Consider the following 19213-nt stretch of genomic DNA (forward strand, 5'->3'; position numbering starts at 1 on the left):
CCGCTCACTTTCAGCTCCTCCAGAGAAAGGACCAGGTGTCCTTGGGGAGCCAGGGAGGGTCCCGGGCCCCAACAGTCTTAGGTCCTCTCGGCCATCATTGGTTTGGGGGCTCAGAGTCCCTATCGGGACTGGGGGTGGTCCCACTTCCGGTGGCCCTCTCGTTTGCATGTCAGGCAGGATCCCAGTGGACTTTTCCCATACAGGGAGCATTTGTCCTTCCAGTGGCCGTCTTGGCCACACTTAAAACAGATCCTTTCCTGGCGAGACGGTGGCCCTGATCCAGGCTTCCTGGATCCTGTCCCCGTCATGGGCTTCTGTAAGGGAGGGTAACCCTGAGGTGGTGCAGGGGTTAGGGCTGCCGCCAATAACTGTGCTTTTCGCTGAATCCTTTTTACCTCTTCAACCTTATCTCTATTGTTGAATACTCCAAAGGCCAAATCCGTGGGCTGATTCAGGGGTGTTTGGGGTCCCATAGCTGTCCAGATGTGGCGTTAGGGGTAAACAGGCCGGAAGACTGTCCCTCCTCAGAATTGGTGGGGGGGGCCGGGTAGGAGTTCCTGGTTGTGGACCTCGGGGAGGTGGTCTCATAAGGGGATCACCTAAAACATCAGGCTCCCGTGGGGGAAGAAGGCACTTTGAAGGGATGTGAGCCAGGCACACCCGGCGGGAGCTCTTTAGACCTGGATCTTAGAACAGGGTCAGGAACATCTGAACATATGGGACTCCCACCCCATCTACCTTTCCTTTACAGAACAGGTCCAGCTGCAAGACGGTATTGTCATTCAATGACCCGTTTTCTGGCCAGATCTCTTGGTCCCCTAGTTTGTACGGGGCCATGCAATATTGCAAAAGAAAATTAATTATTTTTCTTAAACCATCCTGTCTACATTTTCCCCAGCTATCTAATATGCATCTTAGTGGGGAGCTCTTTGGGAGTGGGAGGGTTGTCCCAACTATTCTGGAGAAGGGGTGGAGAGCAACAGGAACTGGGCCATCGCCCTCTTTTTGGCCTTTTATGGTCAGCCTGGGAACTGTCGTGGCACCTGTGGGGTGTCATTTAGCATGTTAATGCATTACAATGAGGCTCGAGGTCTACTGGAAGTGAGTCTTCCACCATCTTGGGCCTAACTGGCTCTAACCAGTTTTTGTCGGATCCTGTTTTTCTCAATGGCTCCTCAGGCGTGGGCCATGGCTAGTGACTTTGTTCCCAAGAGGACAGGATGGGAAGGGGGAAGATTAAATTCAAAGTGGAGACACCTGGTGAACAAACAGGACCTCAGCCAGGTGACCCAGGTCGACACGGACAGTGGGAGTCGTGTTCAAAGCACGGAGTCTTGCTGGGATGTGATGAGAAGGGCACTTCGCCTCCGTGGTCCTCCTCTCAGTAAGCATCACCCTGTCTACTCATGACAGAAAACACCAGAAAAACCCTGAGGGGTCCTGCAGGACCTTCGCCACAACACCAAAAACGAGGACAGTCACGGCCCAGAGGAGCCTAAGAAGACACAACGCCGATGCAGTGTGGGATCATGGGGCAGAAAAAAGAGGTGAGGGGAAAGTCAAGGACATATGAATAAGACTCTGGACTTTAACCCTCCGTTTGTTGGCAGGGATCAGGCGTGTGGTCTTGGGCCACGTAATGTAAGGACTCTGGCCCCCTCGGTGTCATGTCTTCAGTACTGGCAGCTTCCAAGCTCCAGGACACAGGGCAAAAAAAAAAAAAAAAGACTGGATTTTAGCTGCTGATCATGTATAATATTGGTTGATTATTTTAACAAAGGGACCACACGATGGAGAGTGTTAGTAACAGGGGAAGCTGTGTGTAGGTGTGTGGGGACTCTCACTCCTATCTCTGCAGTTTGTGCATCTAAAGCTATTCTGTTAGAAAAAGTTTATTTAAAACATAAAAACGGGGACTTCCCTGTTGGTCCAGTGGTTAAGACTCCGCGCTTCCAATGCAGGGGGTGCGGCTTCGATCCCTGGTCGGGGAGCTAAGATCCCACACGCCTCGCGGCTAAAAATCCAAAACATAAAAAAAAAAAAAAAAAAAAAGAAGCAATATTGTAATAAATTCAATAAAACTTTAAAATGGTCCGCATCCAAAAAAATCTTAAAAAAGAAAAACATAGAAAACGAATTTCAGAACCCTGTTGGGGGTTCTGCGTGGATGAACACAGCTGGCGGACCAGGGGTGCTGTGCAGGGGCCGCGGTGAGCAGGCCCCGGGCCTCTCAGGTTGCCCGCCCCCCAGCCTCCCGGGCAGCCTGCGCCTTTCTCCCCTTCCCAGCGGTTGGAAGCACAAAGCCCTTCAAGGTAGACTCCAGCCGTCCCTTTGTTCCCAGCTAATTCTAATTGCAAAGCTCCCCAAGCCTCGCAGCCTCCAAAGAGGCCCCCCCACCCCCGCACCCATCTCCAGCTGCGAGGTCCTCTAGGCATAACCAGTCGACCCGGGGCCGGACGCCCTCCCACCCCGCCCACTCCGAGGTCCACGGTCGCTGCAGGCACTGGGTCCAATCCCCAGCCCAAATCCCCAGGCCTCCCTGGACAATGGCAGCCCTCCCTCCCCGCCCCCCTTCCAGCTCTCCCCTCCCCTTCCTCCTCAGCTCCTACTCTCACCCCCAGCCTAACTGTGGCTTCTGCCTGGGCAACGCTTTGCTTCTCACCCGGGGAGCGGCCGTAGGGCACACCCACCCCCTCGTGCACGTGCTTGGGAACCAGCCTCGAAGGGCCATCAATACCGGGGCCCGGCGCGGGGCAGCCTCCTGCCCTCAGCTGAGGGTCTGCCGCAGGGGTAGGGGGTGTTGGCAAATACACCTTTGCGAAGCCCTGAGAACCCACCGAGGGCTGGAAACCCCTCTGCCTCTGTTGGAACACTGTAGACGTCCCTATCAGTTGAGACACTCCTAAGGACTGCTCGGGTCAACACATCAGAGGCCAGAGTTCCGACCCCAGCTCCCACTTTGAGAAACTCCTGCCTGATCATCCCGCCAGAGGCGAGGATGTGTTCGTGAACCTCATGCATCTCCAAAGCCCAGCTCACCCCGTCTGGACACGGGAGGCGGTGCAGCTTGTGTGCAGGGGTCGAGGGCTCCCGAGTCTCCCTCTTTAGCCTCCTGGGCCAGGTGGCGGGTGAGCTGAATCCCACAGGATCGGAAGGAGGTGCGGGGAGGCGCAGCGCCCTCCAGCTCTGGAGAGCCCGTGGGCCAGCTCGTGCCTGATCGCAAACGCCTTGGAGGAGATTGTAGGCTGATCTTCAGCAGAGAGGAAAGCACAGGGAAGAGCGTATAGGGGAGGAACCGGTCAGATCTCTGCTGCTGAGAGAAGCACGTGGTGCCCGGGCCACAGGAGGAGACCACACGGGGGCTGGGGAGGCAGGGGGTGGTCTCATCGCCCACTGGGGCAGACTGGCGAGGGGGAGGGAGCGAGGGTGTGGCCCTGTCGCACCCCCAGATGCGGAGGCCCGTGCTCCGAGCGGCTGGTGGTCCCTGGAGCGGCGGTAGCCGCTCTCTGCAGCCGGCTCGCCCTTCGCAGCTCTCTTCAGCCACCTCCAGCGAAGCCACCTCGCTCTTAGCAGCCTCTGAGCCCACAGAGACAATGGCAGCCGCAGGTGGCAGTTCCCCCCCACCCCGGTCCTGCCACTGGCCTTGGAACATGTCCCCTCCCGTCCTGGGCACGGCAGCCGAGGTCCCCACCCTTGCTTCTCAAGCTCCCTCGGCCTTGCTCGGTTCACCCTCTGCCGTCTTCAAAAGTGCCATTCCCAAAGTGCAATCAGCTCACCACGTCCTTCCCCAGCCCCTGCCTTCTCTCCCCACCGAGCTCCTCGGACAGGCAAGTTCTTAAATTCTTGAGTCTCCTGCCCCCGGCCACGGCCTCACTTCCCTGAGCTTCCCCTGGCGCCATCCGGCCTCTCCATCGAAGCCAGCCCTCACCCAGGTCACCGCCAGCTAATGAACCGCCCTCCCCTTGCAGGCGTCACACCCTCGGCCGCAAGCACGCCCTGCCCCTTCCCCTCCACTTACTCCACCGGATCCTCTTTCCCCTCTCAGACTGCATAGGGGTGCCTGCGGTTCACTGGGCCAGGCCCCTTCCCCCTCAGTCCTCGCCCTGAGGGTGGCCCCTGCTTCCCCAGGCCATCTACGGGTCACTTGTAGGCTGGGCCAGGGAAGACTCGAGATTGGGTCTCCCGAGGAGCACCGGGACCCCGCCCCCTCGAGGGTCCCCGAGCCCCCAGTGCCCCCGCTCCACCTAAACACTGGAGACCCCGCCTGTCTGCCACACAGGCCCGTTAAGGCTTGCCCCTCCCTCACCTAACAGGTTCAAGCTGGCTCAGGCCGGAACTGCTTTTCTTCCTAAAGCCGCCCGGATGGCTGAGGGTTTAGCTTAACGGGATGAGCCATCTGGGGACTGCAGCGTGGCGACTGGGGAGCCTGGGACTGGGGTCAGGGGTGGGGGCGGGCACACTTCACGTCTCCAGCCGGGATAATGACCCCTTCCTTCCCCATCCTATGGCTACTCTTGGCCCTGGGAAATTCCGAACAGGCTGCTCAGCTGCTGATGGGGAAGCAGCTGAACAACCTTGCCCTTGCCGGGGAGGCCTGCAGGTCCCTGGGGAGAGAAGCACAGAGGGTGCGGAGCTGGGCCCTCTTAGCTGAGGCCTCTGGGGGAGGGTCTGTGCACCTACCAAGCACCAGGGGGCAGCCTTACCCTACTCCTGCCAGAGTCTCACGTAAGTCAGGCAGGGGTAGGGGTGGCAGGAATCCCTACCACCCTCCACTTTGGTGAAAAGGTGCGGCATCGCCCCTCGCTTGGGCAGGCGCCCCTCTGCCTGCTCAGGAGACTCACGGAGGCCTGTCACTCCAAGAGCTGGGGCCCTGACCCCCAGCTACCAGTGCTGTGTCCCTCAGGGAGGGCCAAATGGCAGGAGACAGGGTCTTGGCAAAGCCCCACAGCACACACCTGGAGGCATACCCACACCCCCGCCCCAGCCGTTCCCCGATTTGGCCAGCTGGGCCCAGCCCTGCAGGAGGCGGAAGCACCCTGCACCCCCTCTGGTGCAGGGGAGCCGGAAAGCTGTAGGCCTTGGTACCCAACAGTGGCCCAAGCTGCAGCTGGGAGTCAGAGAAGGGACCGAGATGGGACAGGCTGGAAGGAGGAGGAGGGAAGAGGTGGGGCAAGGATGTCGAGAAGGCAGCCAGGGTAGTGGCTGGCCTAGAACCGGGAAGGGCAGGTTAGGAGGGTCGACGTGAACCAGGTCCGGGTGAACCTGGGGTCAGGGGCGGTTCGGCTCCTGGGAAGGAGGTGCTGGCCGGCGCCCCAGGTAGCAGCCATCCAGCTTCCCGCTGGAGCGGCGTCGCCTCCTCGGGAGGAGGGCGGGAGGAGGTGGGCGGAGTGACGGGGAGGGCAGGCGGGAGGGAGGGACGGAGGAGGGGGAGGGGGAGCAGTCCAGTCGTGGGGGTGGGGCGACAGTGACATCATCCCGAAGTCGGTTCTTAAACGGCAGCCGGTCGGACCGGGGAGGAGAGGCAGGATCGCAGCGCAGTGGCGAGTCGCTGAGCCCGCCGCGGCCCCGAGAGCGGCTGGAGCCGCCGCCGCCGCCGCCGCCGCCAGGAAGGAGGGGCGAGCGCGCCTAGGCCGCCGCCGGGAGAGCCGCGGGCGAGCCGAGCAGCCGCGCGGGTCCGGGCCGGGGCGGGGGGCGCGGGCCGTAGGCCCCTGCTCCGGCCGCAGCTTGCAGACAGTGGGCTCCGGTGGGCTCCGGCTGCCACCCGCGCCCCGTTAGGCTGAGCCTCGGGCCGGCCGAACAACCGCCGCCGCCGCCGCCGCCGCCGCCGCCGCCGCCGCGGGAGCTGCGGGCAGGAGCCTCGGGAGCCGCCGCCGCCGCCCGGCCGGGCCCCGCCGCCGCCCGCGCGCCCCCGGGCCCCCGACACACATGAGATTCTTCAGGCTCACTTTCAAGTGCTTCGTGGACTGCTTCTGACCGCGCCGCCCCCGCCGTCCCGCACCCCGCCCGCCGCCCGCCCGCCGCCCCGACCCCCGGTCCGGCCGCCCCCGGCCCCCGGCGGGCCCGCGCCTTCGGGCCCCCCCCAGTGCCGCCAGCGCCCCCGCCGCCCGCCCGCTCCCGCGGGGCGCCGCGCCCCCGGCCATGGCGAAGAAGAGCGCCAAGAACGGCATCTACAGCGTGTCCGGCGACGAGAAGAAGGGCCCCCTGATCGCGCCCGGGCCCGACGGGGCCCCGGCCAAGGCCGACGGCCCCGCGGGCCTGGGGGCGCCTGGCGGCCACCTGGCCGTGCCGCCGCGCGAGACCTGGACGCGCCAGATGGACTTCATCATGTCCTGCGTGGGCTTCGCCGTGGGCCTGGGCAACGTGTGGCGCTTCCCCTACCTGTGCTACAAGAACGGCGGAGGTGAGCGCGGGCCCCTCCCCCGCCTGCCGCCGGCCCCGCCGGGGCGCCCGTGCGAAGTCCAGGGGGTGGGGAGGCCCCCCCGGGACGGCCGGGGGCGGCCCCTCGCCCGCCGTCGCCGCGCGGTGGCCCAGCCGGGCGGTCTCCGCCCCCCCCCCCCCGGCCGGTCATGTGCCTGGCAGCGTGTGGGGGGAGGGGGCCGGCGAGCCTCCTGCCGAAAACGCCGAGCTGCCCCCACAGACTCTGGGCCCGAAGTGATTGGCCACCGAGGTGGCAAGACGAGGCCTCCCCCTTGGGGGGGCTTCCAGAGGTGAGGAGCCCTGGCTGCCCCCACAGGTCAGGCACACAAGTGGCACATTGTGTGGGCCCCCCACGTGTGCACACACGAACACACACACAATGGGCCACTCTGTCCCTCCCTCTGCTTTCCCCTCCCTTCCCTCCTCTCTTCTCTTCCCCTCTCTCCCCTTCCCTCCCCTCCCCTCCCTCCCCTCTAGCCTGGGCCTGGAACACTGGGTGCCTGAGCCAGGCTTGGGAAGCCTGCAGCCTGGGCCGCCTGGCGCCGCCGCTGGACACACTGCATGCACACCCCATGCCCGCCCCAGCCCAGCTTAGCAACAGCGATGGGCACGCGTGTGTCCTGTGACTGCAAAGCAGCACCAGGGTTGGTGGGAAGCCGCAGGGACTAGATGATGGACGGGTGGGAAACTGAGGCCCAGAGAGAAGGCCTTTGCCCAAGGTCACAAGCAAGAAGGATGCTGAGACCTGAAGCCAAGCTCAGCTTTTGAGTAGTGGAGAGTGCCGAGCGGGGGCAAGGGTAGGGGGCCTGGAGAGGAGAAGGGCTCCCCCACCCCCAGCCTGAAGTCCCTGCCAGCCTCCCCCAACCTTGTCTCCTGTCCTTGCTCATATGCCCTTTCAGACACCCTCCACTCTGCCCACTGGCAGACGACTGCTACCCACCTACCCACCCACCCGCTCCCCTGCACCTTCACACTTGCAGGAAAGAGTCTGGGTGCCGGCACAGTCCAGGGCTCCCTTCCCCTCGCCCAAGCTCAGCACGTCCCCGGGCCTGAGCGCCGGCCACGGAGTGGCTTGTGTCCACAAGTGCATGTGTCCTCCGTGCCCGTTAGTTAGGTCACCGTAGGTGAGTAGGGGCAGAAGCCTTGTAGGGGACCCCCAGCCCAGGAAACAGGGCTCTAAGGCCCAGGGGCTGCCGTAGGCCCCTCGACACTCCACCTCCCCAAGACTGTTCACCTTGGGCCCCTGAGTCAGCAGCCACCCCTTGCACTGATTCACTCAGTGGGAAGTTATGATGGGCTCTGGGCGGAGCCTGAATCTGGGGCTCCACCCGCCTCCCAGGGCTTCTGAAAGCCAGGCTGGCTGGCCTGGCCTGGCTGAGGAGTTTGGGTCAAGTCCCCACCTGGCTAAGGGGCCACCCTGTGCAAGTGGCCACCTTGAGCTTCATCCCCCAGGTGTGTTCCTCATTCCCTACATCCTGATCGCCCTGGTCGGAGGAATCCCCATTTTCTTCTTGGAGATCTCGCTGGGCCAGTTCATGAAGGCCGGCAGCATCAACGTGTGGAACATCTGCCCCCTGTTCAAAGGTGAGCAGCCCCAGGCAGCCCCTCTCACCCTCTCCCTCCGGGACCTCTCCCCTTTCCCGCCACTGGGGCAAAGCTGGTACCCACTTGAGAAACCTCAAGTCTGAGCATCTCCTGTCTGAGCACCAGGCCTGGGATGCCCCCCAAGCTGTGAGGGAGAACCTGGAGGACATGCAGACCACCTGGCTGACCTTGGGGAGGTGGAGACTAGAGTGGGGGATGGACCTCTCCACCAGGGCGAGAAAGCCCAGTCCCAGCAGCACCCGGGACAGGCCCTGCCGAGTATACTTGGCTCGCTGGGGCTGAAAAGAGGGTGGCTGGGCATGAGACGCGATGGCAGGAGAAGCCAGAGGGCCAGCCTAAGGAGCTGGGACGGGAGCCATTGAAAGTTCAGGGTCTGAAGGGAAGGACCAGTGGGCAGGGTTACCACCAAGCCCCTTCTGTGTGTGAGCAGTGTTCCCCCATCAGCTCAAGGCCCTAGGAGGTAGGTCCTACTGTTACCGTCCTCGTTGGCTGGGGCACAGAGAGGTGAAGTAAGTGACTGGCCAAGGTTGCCTCCTGAGAGGGTGACTGTCTCCCACGCTGCCCCAGGTCCCCAGAAAACCCCCAGCTGCTGGTACGGAAGGCCATTGGGTGGGGGGCAGGTGGAGGCATGGCCTTCCTTCAACCGTCATGGTGGCAGTGGGACCCAGAAGGGGACAGGTATGTGAGACTAGGGAAACAAGAGGACTTGACTCTCAGACGGGGGCAGGATGTGTGCTCTGCTTTGGGGCTGGGGAGGATGCAGGAGGTGAAGCAGGGCGGGGGCAGGGAGCAGGGGCTGATTTGGGGGGACAGATTGAGGAGTTGGCCTAGCGCTGGGGACACAGTGCAAGGGAGACTCCAAGGGGACTTGGAGAGGTCTGGTTGGACAGCAACAGAGAAGGATTTAGTTGCACGGATGGCGGGGGAGGGGGAGGACGGCAGATGCAGGGAGCAGGATGTTGGGGTCCAGCAGGGACCGCTGGCAGTGCCTGGCCATGTAGATAGTGGGGACGGTGGGGAACTGGCCAGAAAAGAGCCTGCATGGAAACTCTGCTCCTCTCCAGGCCTGGGCTACGCCTCCATGGTGATCGTCTTCTATTGCAACACCTACTACATCATGGTGCTGGCCTGGGGCTTCTATTATTTGGTGAAGTCCTTCACCACCACGCTGCCCTGGGCCACGTGTGGCCATACCTGGAACACTCCCGACTGTGTGGAGATCTTCCGCCACGAAGACTGTGCCAATGCCACCCTGGCCAACCTCACTTGTGACCAGCTTGCTGACCGCCGGTCCCCTGTCATCGAGTTCTGGGAGTGAGTCAGGCACCTCTGGGCCAGGCCCCGCCTGTCTCTCTGGTCTCCCACACGTAGCTCAAGTCTGCATGTGTGTGCGTGTGCACGCGCGCGTGTCGGGGCCCGCCCTGGGGGGATGAGGCCAGGGATGCGGAGCGGGCGGTGCCTGCCCACCTAGGGAGGGAAGCGGGGGGCTGCTGCTGGGCCTGCTGGGGACGGCGTGGGGCCGGACCGCCAGGGGCTCCAAGGCTCCGGGGACACAGACTGCAGCGACTTCAGGCTGCAGGCTTGGCCCGGGCTGGCCAGGTGCATGGGGGAGACCGGCTGGACGCAAGGGCTGAGGCAGCGGGGGTGGGGGGAGGGCGGGAGGCGCCACCCCAGGACCACCCCCAGTCTCCTGGCTGTTTGCTGGCACAGACCTCATGGGCTTTCCCTCCCCCAGGAACAAAGTCTTGCGGCTCTCCGGGGGCCTGGAGGTTCCGGGGGCCCTCAACTGGGAGGTGACCCTGTGTCTGCTGGCCTGCTGGGTGCTGGTCTACTTCTGTGTCTGGAAGGGGGTCAAGTCAACAGGAAAGGTACAGCCGGGGTGACGCCAGGGCTGGGGGCAGCACTGCCTGGGGGGGTGTAGCTGTCTGCCAGCAAACACTGCTGCCACGGGAGGGAGGAGACGGCACCAGGGCCAGAGCCCGAGGAGGGGCAGGGACTTCAGTCCGGGCCACTTGATCCCCACCCCCTGGCTGGAGAGTCCTCCCCACCCTGTGCCTCCAGGCCCGGCAGCCTTCTCTCCCGAGTGGAGGTGGAGTGGCCCCGGCAGCGGCTGCCCCTTCCCTGGGGTGGGGGGCATCCCTGGCTCGCCTTTCCTGTCTCGCCTTCCCTCCCTTCCAGTTCCTCTCGTTTCTGGCTCTGCGTCAGCTTTTGACCTTCTCGGTCTGTCTCTCTCACCTGCCTGTCTGCCCTCGGGGACCCAGCGGGCAGCGTGGACCCATCCCTCCCTCAGGGGCTCCCTGTCAGGTTGTGGGCACAACTGTGTGAACAGACACACAATAAGACAGCCTGCCGGTGGTTGCGGGACACGCAGGATACGGCCAGGTGTCTGGAGGGCGGGAGCGTTCCAGCAGGGTCCGCAGAGCAGCCGCTTGGCGCTGCTTGCGTGGGAGGCAGAGGCGTTTGCTGCCGTCTTGATCTTGCCTCTGTCTCTGGCTAGCTGAGTTCTAATCCCCGGCACCAAGGACCCCCGCCTCTCTGCAGACCGGGACCTGGAGTTGGCACGGGAGGCGTGGGACCTGCGTGCGGGCTGCGGCCTCGCTCCCTGCCAGGGGAGGGCCCTGCCTCTCCCTCCCTCTGCAGCTGACCTGTGCTCGCCGTGGGGCTGCTGGTGCCCCAGCCAAGCACCCAGCTTCCTTTGGGAGGAGTCGTGGCTCTGATGAGTAGAAGGGGGTGCCACTGGGTGGCCTCCCTCCTCACCACTGAGCACACCGGCCAGCAGGGACGGTGGCCTTCCTGGCAGCCCTGCGCAGGCGGGGGAGGTGGGTGCCACAGGACCCCTCTGAGCACCCCCGCCCCCCAGGTCGTGTATTTCACCGCTACATTCCCCTACGTGGTCCTCGTTGTGCTGCTCGTGCGTGGAGTGCTGCTGCCTGGAGCCGTGGACGGCATCATCTACTATCTCAAGCCTGACTGGTCGAAGCTGGCGTCCCCTCAGGTGAGGCGGAGGTCGGGTGGGGGGACACTGTGCGGGAGCAGGCCGGCCTAGCAGCGCTCCTCACACCTGCTCTCCCCTCGCTCATCTCCAGGTATGGATAGATGCCGGGACCCAGATTTTCTTTTCTTACGCCATTGGCCTGGGGGCCCTCACGGCCCTGGGCAGCTACAATCGCTTCAACAACAACTGCTACAAGTAGGCACTACAGCCCTGCCACCCCTGCCCTGCCTGCCCGTGGGCAGCAGGCAGTCTCACCAGCCCACACGGTCCCCTCTGCCCCCAGGGATGCCATCATCCTCGCACTCATCAACAGCGGGACCAGCTTCTTTGCTGGCTTCGTGGTCTTCTCCATCCTGGGCTTCATGGCCACAGAGCAGGGCGTGCACATCTCCAAGGTGGCGGAATCAGGTAAAGACGCCCCAAGCCCCAGCCCGGGCTCCGGAGCAGCGGCAGCTGCTGTCGTAACGGACCGTGTACGCGAACGCACACAGAATGACGTTCTGAGAAATGAGAACAATTCAAACTCAATTTGTCACATCACTCTGGGCCAGGAGGCCTGGCTGAGCAGCTGCGAGGCACAGCTGTGCAGCCACCTCAGGCCAGGCCACGTGGAGCCCCGAGCCCCCATCCATCTGTATCCAGGGGCCTCGGGGTATGTCCTCACACTTGCCTGAGTGTTGTAGAGGGAAAGGTCGGCCTTTTCTGGGTCAGTGGTGATCTGCGACCACAGTAGCTGCCGGAACCCAGGTACAGAAGGCTGAGCCAGACACGCCACTCATGAGTACAGGTCTACCAAGGGCTTGCGGGGACCTTCCAGCCCCTGGTATGGCGCGCGCGCGTGCAGACACACACACACACACACACACACACACGAGGGCCCGAGTGGCCCGGCAGTGTCTTGACAGAAGTGGAAAGGCCCTTGGCCACAGGGTGCCCTGGCATCGTCCACTCCTCTGGTACCGTGGTGCAGGGTGGAGGGGGACAGGTCGTGGGTGGGGGGCTCCAGGTGTCCACACCCTGCCCCTTCCCCCTCAGGGCCTGGCCTGGCTTTCATCGCCTATCCCCGTGCCGTCACGCTGATGCCTGTGGCCCCGCTCTGGGCTGCTCTGTTCTTCTTCATGCTGCTGCTGCTTGGCCTTGACAGCCAGGTTTGAGAGGGGGGATGCAAGAGAGGGGGCTGGGAGGTGGGGGGGAGGGGGACTGGCGAGCAGAGGGCACACTGGGCGACGGGAGATGGCGGGTGGGTGGGGAGGGGCACGGCCTGAGTTGCCCGGCCACAGTTTGTAGGTGTGGAAGGCTTCATCACCGGCCTGCTGGACCTCCTCCCGGCCTCCTACTACTTCCGTTTCCAAAGAGAGATCTCCGTGGCCCTCTGCTGCGCCCTCTGCTTTGTCATTGATCTCTCCATGGTGACCGATGTGAGTGGGGGCAGGGTGAGGGATGCCCCTGGCCTCAGGCTGCCGGCTGCCACCTTCCCTGACCTGGCTCCATCCCCAGGGCGGGATGTATGTCTTCCAGCTGTTTGACTACTACTCAGCCAGCGGCACCACCCTGCTCTGGCAGGCCTTCTGGGAGTGCGTGGTGATCGCCTGGGTGTACGGTAGGTCTGGGCCGACAGGCAAGCCGGGGGTGCGGCACGGTCAGGGGTGGTACATCTCTAGCCCTGGCCCTCCGGCCTCACGTTACCCCAGGAGCCGACCGCTTCATGGACGACGTGGCCTGCATGATCGGGTACCGACCTTGCCCCTGGATGAAATGGTGCTGGTCTTTCTTCACCCCGCTGGTGTGCATGGTAAGGGCCGGGAGAGGCTGGGCAGGGCGAGGGACACCGAGGGCCCGCAGTGGTGGCTGCCGGCTGAGCGCGAGGCTTCTCGCCCGCAGGGCATCTTCATCTTCAACACGGTGTACTACAAGCCGCTGGTCTACAACAACACCTACGTGTACCCGTGGTGGGGCGAGGCCATGGGCTGGGGCTTCGCGCTCTCCTCCATGCTGTGTGTGCCCCTCCACCTCCTGGGCTGCCTCCTCAGGGCCAAGGGGACCGTGGCTGAGGTCAGTTCCCCGCGCCCCGTCTCCCGCACACCATCCCTCCCCCCCGTTGGGTGGAGACGTGACCTCCAGAGCGCCCTGCCCCTTCTCCCACCTGCCGGGAGGGACAGACCGTTGTGCCGGAGCCTCTGGGCCAGCTCGGAGGGGGGTGTACGGGAGGAGAGTTGGCCCTCCAGGGCCTCGCTCAGGTGGTGGCGGCGGAGGAGAGGCCTGTCCCTAGCCTCTGTTCTAGCAGCCACTCGGCCCTCCACTGAACCCCTATTTCCCTAGCGTAGGAAGCGGGGCCTGGTCAGGAGGGGCGCGGCCCCGGGCCCCAAGTTGGTGGCAGGTGGCGGGAAGCGGAGAGAGGCCAGGGACAAGCAGGTGCCCCTCCCCAGGGACTCAAGGTGTCCCTCTCTCCCGCAGCGCTGGCAGCACCTGACGCAGCCCGTCTGGGGCCTCCACCACTTGGAGTACAGAGCTCAGGACTCGGATGTCAGGGGCCTGACCACCCTGACCCCAGTGTCTGAGAGCAGCAAGGTGGTGGTGGTGGAGAGCGTCATGTGACAGGTGCCCCGGCTCACATCACCAGCTCACCCTCTCGTAGCCATAGCAGCCCCTGCTCTAGCCCCCCACCCCCCCAGGGGGCTTGCCTTTCCCTGACACCTATGGGGTCTGCCGGGGGGGGAGGGGAGGAAGCACCAGAGTGCTTATAACTAAAATAACTTTTTCCATTTTTAATAAAATGCCAAAAATATCACAACCCACCAAAAATAGATGCCTCCCCCACCCCCCTTAACCAAGCTGGTGCACACGCTGCTTCCCAAGCCCTGCTGCCTGCCCTCCAGTGCCCGCTACCGTCACGTCTCACCTGACCCCACCAGGCCCTGCCTGCCTCTCTCCAGGCTCTGCCCAGCACACCCCTGGGTGGCCCCTCACCCCAGGGGCAGCAGTGGCAGCTCGGGGAACAGGGGGACTGGAGAGCAGAGGGGGCAGGCGAGGGGGGGGCAGCAGAACCAAGGCGAATATTTCAGCTGGGCTCGACCCCTCTCCCCGTCCCTTCTCTAGAAGCTTAGAGAGCCAGCCAGCAAGGGAACCTTCAGTTCCTGAGCCAGTTGCCACCAGTAGCAGTTGTGTGAGCTTGAGTGCATGTGTGCGTGAGTGCGTAGGGTATAGACACAGATCTCCGTTTCTTAGCCAAGGGGGCTACCAGGTGTAAATTGTGCCTGTGGGCAAATGAGGCTTGTATTTTGCACATTTTATAAAAACTTGAGATTTCTGCTTGTATATTTCTAAGAGAAACACCCCAGCGTCCCTCTCCTTGCCACGCCCCACCCCTTTCAGCCCCTCTTACACCTCTGCCCCAGCCAAGGAGTGTGAATTTATAGATCTCATTTTCATAGGCAAAACAGAAGCTTCAAGCTGCCGAGTGTGTGAGTCTGTCGTGTGGGTATGCACGTGTAGTCCCTGGCCCCAGACTGGGGTGGGAAAAGTGCATGGTGGGGACCTCAGTGGGTGTCTGCACACTCCCCGCTCTACCCACAGGTCGGCAGGGTGAGCCGACGCAGGGTTCTGCGGGGGGATCCAGACCTGGGGCTGCTCACCCAGCATGCTCAGGCTGACCCACACCCTGCACCCTGGGCCGGGCGCCCCTTCGGCAGGGATCTGAGGTGGGCATCCGTCCCCCGCCCCAGGGATCCTGCGCGCGGCTCCCACCTGCGAGCTTAAGGCTGACGCACTTTCCACGTCTCAAGTCCTCCGCGTAGCAGCTTCACTTAACCCACGTCTGTGTCACGTCCAATCCCGAGACAGCCGAGGGGGCCCTAGAAAGGCTTCCCTCACACCCTGACGTGGGCTGGAGGGGTGGGGGGCGGGTGAGGGCGGTGGTCCAGCGGGGACACCCTTACTGTGCTCAAAAGTCACTGCAAACATAGCAATAAAAACATGTCATTTTCCAAAAGCTGGCTCCCGCCCCCACTCTGTTTGTCAGGTGCCAGAGCTGCGGGTGGAGGCCTCCCCACCTCGAGCAGCTTCCTTGGGCAAGTATTCGCCCTGAGGGTCTCTGCACCCGGCACTGTTCTGGGATCTTGGAACGGAACAGGGAAGGAATCCGGCAGGAAGCCTTTTCCCCACGGAGCTGACATACTTGGGGAGCAAGGATATCGGCGTGCTAAAGAGGAGCACGCCAAGCGGGGAAGGTGGGTGTGAAGTCCGGGCGCTGAGGTTTGCAAAGGCTGCCCAAATGCTGCACTGAACAGGTGCTCTTCCGAGGGCAGGCGAGGGAGAAGGCTGGGGAGGAGGCTCCGATAGAGCCCCCGGAAGGAAGGTGGAGATCACTGGGTGGGACCAGGGCACTAGCAGTGCAGGTGAGAAGTCTCTGGGTTAGGGACCTGTTTGCGAGGCAGAGCCAACAGGCTTTTGGATGGCTGGGATACCAGGGACGATGGCAGTTGCCAGGTCCTGCACCAGGGAGACGAGGAGGTTTGGAGGTCGGGACGGTGGTGTCAACTGAGTAGAAATGTCCAGTAGGCAGGTGGACAAGGAGTTTGAAGTTCTGGAAAGAGTCTGGGCTGGAGACAGAATTTTGGAAATTCTCATTACATAAAGATGGCCCCGAGCCTGGAATGAGCTCCCCAAGGCCGGGGCGGGGGGGGGCCACGGGCAGCTGGAGAGGGAGACGTGGCCCAAGCACTTGAGTGGCCCTGGGACACTCAAGAGGTGGCAGAGGGCTTCCCTGGTGGCGCAGTGGTTGAGAGTCCGCCTGCCGATGCAGGGGACACGGGTTCGTGCCCGGGTCCGGGAGGATCCCACATGCCGCGGAGCGGCTGGGCCCGTGAGCCATGGCCGCTGAGCCTGTGCGTCCGGAGCCTGTGCTCCGCAACGAGAGAGGCCGCGAAAGTGAGAGGCCCGCGTACCGCAAAAAAAAAAAAAAGGTGGCAGAGAAGAGGGGGGACCGGCTGCAGAGTCTGAGGAGGCTCGGGAGGGGCCCTCGAGTGCCAGACGGGTCCTGGAACACATGTGAGGACCCCCCCAACCCCGCCCTGGGCGTCAGGGAGGAGGGAGCAATGGGCTCTGTCGGGTGCTGCCCACGGTCACGGGAAGTGAGGCCCGAGATCGCCAGCTGCGTTTGGCGACAAGATAGGTGACAAAATCGCGGAGACCTGGATGAGAGAGGTCTGGTGTGGGAGGAAGGGCCAAAGTCTGATTGGAGTGGTATTAGAAAAGGAGTGGAAGCAACCCAAGTGTCCACCGACAGAGGAACAGATGAAAACAATGTGATCCATCCACACGATGGAAAATCAGCCTTAAAAAGGAAGGAAATTCTGACACCTGCTACAACACGGATGAACCTCAGACATTACGCTCAGTGGAAGGGAAGCCAATCACAAAAAGACATAGTGTGTGACTCCACTTCTATGATGGCCCTAGAGGAATCAAATTCAGAGACAGAAAGCAGAACGGTGGGTGCCAGCAGATGGGGGGAGAGGGAAGGGGAGTTAATGTTTAATGGCGAGAGAGGCCACACACAGTGTAAGTGTACTTAATGTCACTCAACGATAATCCTAAAAATGGTTAAAGCAGAGTTTGAGATTACACACACTTTAGCCCAGTGTAAGGGAAGGGGTGGGGAAGACCTGGAGAAAGTGAACCCATTCAGGTCCTTGGCTCCATCCCGAGTGATAGGAGGAGGAGCATGACGAGGCATAGACATGGGGTGGCCAGGACCAGCCCGGTCATCATCTGAGGCAGGCCTGGGGTGGGGGTCAAGGTTGGGAACCTGCTGCCCACTCTGAATGCCAGCCTGGGCAGAAGGGAGGGGGTGGCCCTTCAGAGAAAAGTGACAACTTGCTCCTCTTCAGTCCCTCCCAGGCCAGTCCCTCTCTTTAGCAAGGCACAGTCCCCTTAGAGAGGAGGGGGCTTTAGCCCTCAACTGTACAGCCGGAGATGGGCTCCGCCTGTGACACGGCCATCAGCCCATGCTCTCATGATCACCAAGAAGAACCCAGAGAGCACAGGTCACTGCAGAGCTTGGGAAGGAACATCGGCCGAGCAGGCCCAACCCCAACTCGACCTGGGCCTTTGCTGGCGTGGAGAGGCGCCTCGGCGGTGCGACGGTGGCCCGGGCCCTGCAGGCCCAACACCTGACGACCGTTCTTCTGACCCAACCCGTCCCACCCTTCTCTTAAAAGACTTTTCACCCTACAAACCTCTGCTCTCGCCACGCCCACAACTCCAAGAACCCCGTGTGCTGGCAGCTCCCCAAACCTGCAGCCTGGCTCTCCTGAGCAGGCCCCTCACATGGTGCCCAGCCCCCACCCTGCATCCACTCCTCCATCAACAGTCCCTGCCTGCCCTGCGGCTGGGCCTGCTGTCACCCCCAGGCCCTCGCTACTCCCCACCCTGACTCATACCAACTCCTTAACGTCTCCGTTCCCCCGACCACCGCCATGCCTTGGCTCAGATCCTCATCACCTCTTACCAAATGGCCTCCAAGCCACCTGCCACAGGCCAAGAAAGACTCAGAAAACATCAACAGCACAAAAAAGGGAACTTAGGGAATTCCCTGGCGGTCCAGTTGTTGGGACTCTGTGCTCCACCACAGGGGGGCCGGGTTCGACCCCTGGTCGGGGAACTAGGGTCCCACAAGCCATGCGGTACAGCCGGATAAATTAATTTTAAAAATTTAGAAAAAAAACAAAAAAGGCAACTTGACAGAGGTCATGCTGCTTGGCCAGGGCCCTGAGAGCAGTAGGCTGGCCCCATTCACTTGGGAATCTGTCCGTCCAGTAGGGGCTGAGAACCCAGTGACCAGCAGCCTAGCGGGGGAGACAGGCAAGGAAATGGAACAGCCCAGACCCGTGGAGCCCACGGGGTTACCAGAGCTGGAGGCAAGACAGGGGATACTGTCGGGCACAGTCCCACTCGGAATGGAGGCTGCCGGAGGAAAACAGCCCTCAGGATGGGCCAGAGGGGGCCGGTTTCCTCAGGCAGCCCTCCAGTGTAGGCTGGGCGAGCACCTGGCTTTTCACCTGCCAGAGTCTGCTGCCCCTGCCACTGTCTCTTCCCGTCCCCAGCCCGGGGCCTGATGCCAAGGGGGTTCAGGGACCACCTGGGACTGAACAGGGAAGAACGTAGAGGCACACTGTTTGGACTTTGGCCTGTAGAAGTTCAGAGAAGAGCGAGCTCAGGGAGGCCGAGGTTGTCAGGGAACGCTTCCTGGAAAAGTGGGACTGGCCCTCAGCCTCGGCCTAGCAACCAGAGGGCGTCACCTGTGGGCTCCCTCCCCGGCAAACACCACCTAGAAGGCTGCCCAGAAAGGGGTGGCATTCCTCATGAGAACGTGGGGAAACGACAGCCCTGAAGGGAGCCACCAGCCTGCGCCTGGCAGGAGGAGCAGGTGCGCAAGGCTGGGTGTCAGCACCATCTTCAGGGGCCCCTTAATTCCAAGAGAAAACACCTCCGACCTTACCCCAATTCCCCTCGCCCAGCCCTCAGGGCCAGCAGAGGATGAGCACTACGGCCTGCCCAATGGCGGCCACCTGCCAAAGCCAGCCCAGGGGGCCACCAAGGGGGAGCCCGCTGCCAGAGCAGGCTGTCCGATCAGGGCGGTGCACCTACATGTTCACGGGCCGCAGGTGGCAGAGGAGCACTTTACCCGCCCGGAGGCCCTCCCCACTGCCTCGCTCTGCCCTGGGCCAGTCGCAGGTCACTGCCAAGGGCAAGTCTCCTCTCTTGCCAGCATTAGTCAGAGGTCATCCTGCAAACCTTCGGGAGGGGGTGGGGCAGGGAGTGACTGGTGGCACTCTGCCATGCTCTATCTGTCCTAAATGTGATGAACAGGACCCAGAGGAGGCAGGCGAGTCTGCCACCCGGAAGCCCCAGCGGTTTACCTTGCCTCTCAAGCTTCCCCGGGCCCAGCAGCCAACCCCCAGGAAGACCGACAGGATGGACACACCCCACGTGGCCATAAAGCGGGGCCTGGCCTAGGGAGCAGGAGGCAGAGTGGCAGAGAGGGCAAGTGTGAGCCTGCGCCCAGCCTGGGATGAGGGAGCCTTTAGGGGTTTGAACAAATGGAGACAAAATGTCTGGAAGGCCTCCAGGGCAAAGACTGGAGCGGGGGTCTCTGTCCGAGCTGCCTGCCGCCACCTTCCCAGCCACTCCAGAGAA

The 19213-nt window shown here is 62.7% G+C and overlaps 1 protein-coding gene across 1 annotated transcript; it reads left to right on the forward strand.

The window, feature by feature from the left end:
• Positions 1-6138: 6138 nt before the first annotated feature.
• On the forward strand, positions 6139-14983 carry SLC6A8 (solute carrier family 6 member 8; the record flags this gene model as incomplete). Its single annotated transcript, XM_082681288.1, has 13 exons — positions 6139-6400; positions 7870-8001; positions 9087-9336; positions 9758-9890; positions 10883-11017; positions 11109-11212; positions 11301-11425; positions 12053-12165; positions 12298-12435; positions 12515-12617; positions 12709-12809; positions 12899-13069; positions 13472-14983. The coding sequence occupies 13 exons, from the start codon at positions 6139-6141 to the stop codon at positions 13610-13612; spliced, it is 1908 nt and encodes a 635-aa protein (XP_082537414.1). The 3' UTR covers positions 13613-14983.
• Between the last annotated feature and the right edge of the window lie 4230 nt (positions 14984-19213).

Source organism: Grampus griseus, assembly GCF_964374135.1.
Source record: "Grampus griseus genome assembly, chromosome: X".
NCBI classification, from domain to species: domain Eukaryota; kingdom Metazoa; phylum Chordata; class Mammalia; order Artiodactyla; family Delphinidae; genus Grampus; species Grampus griseus.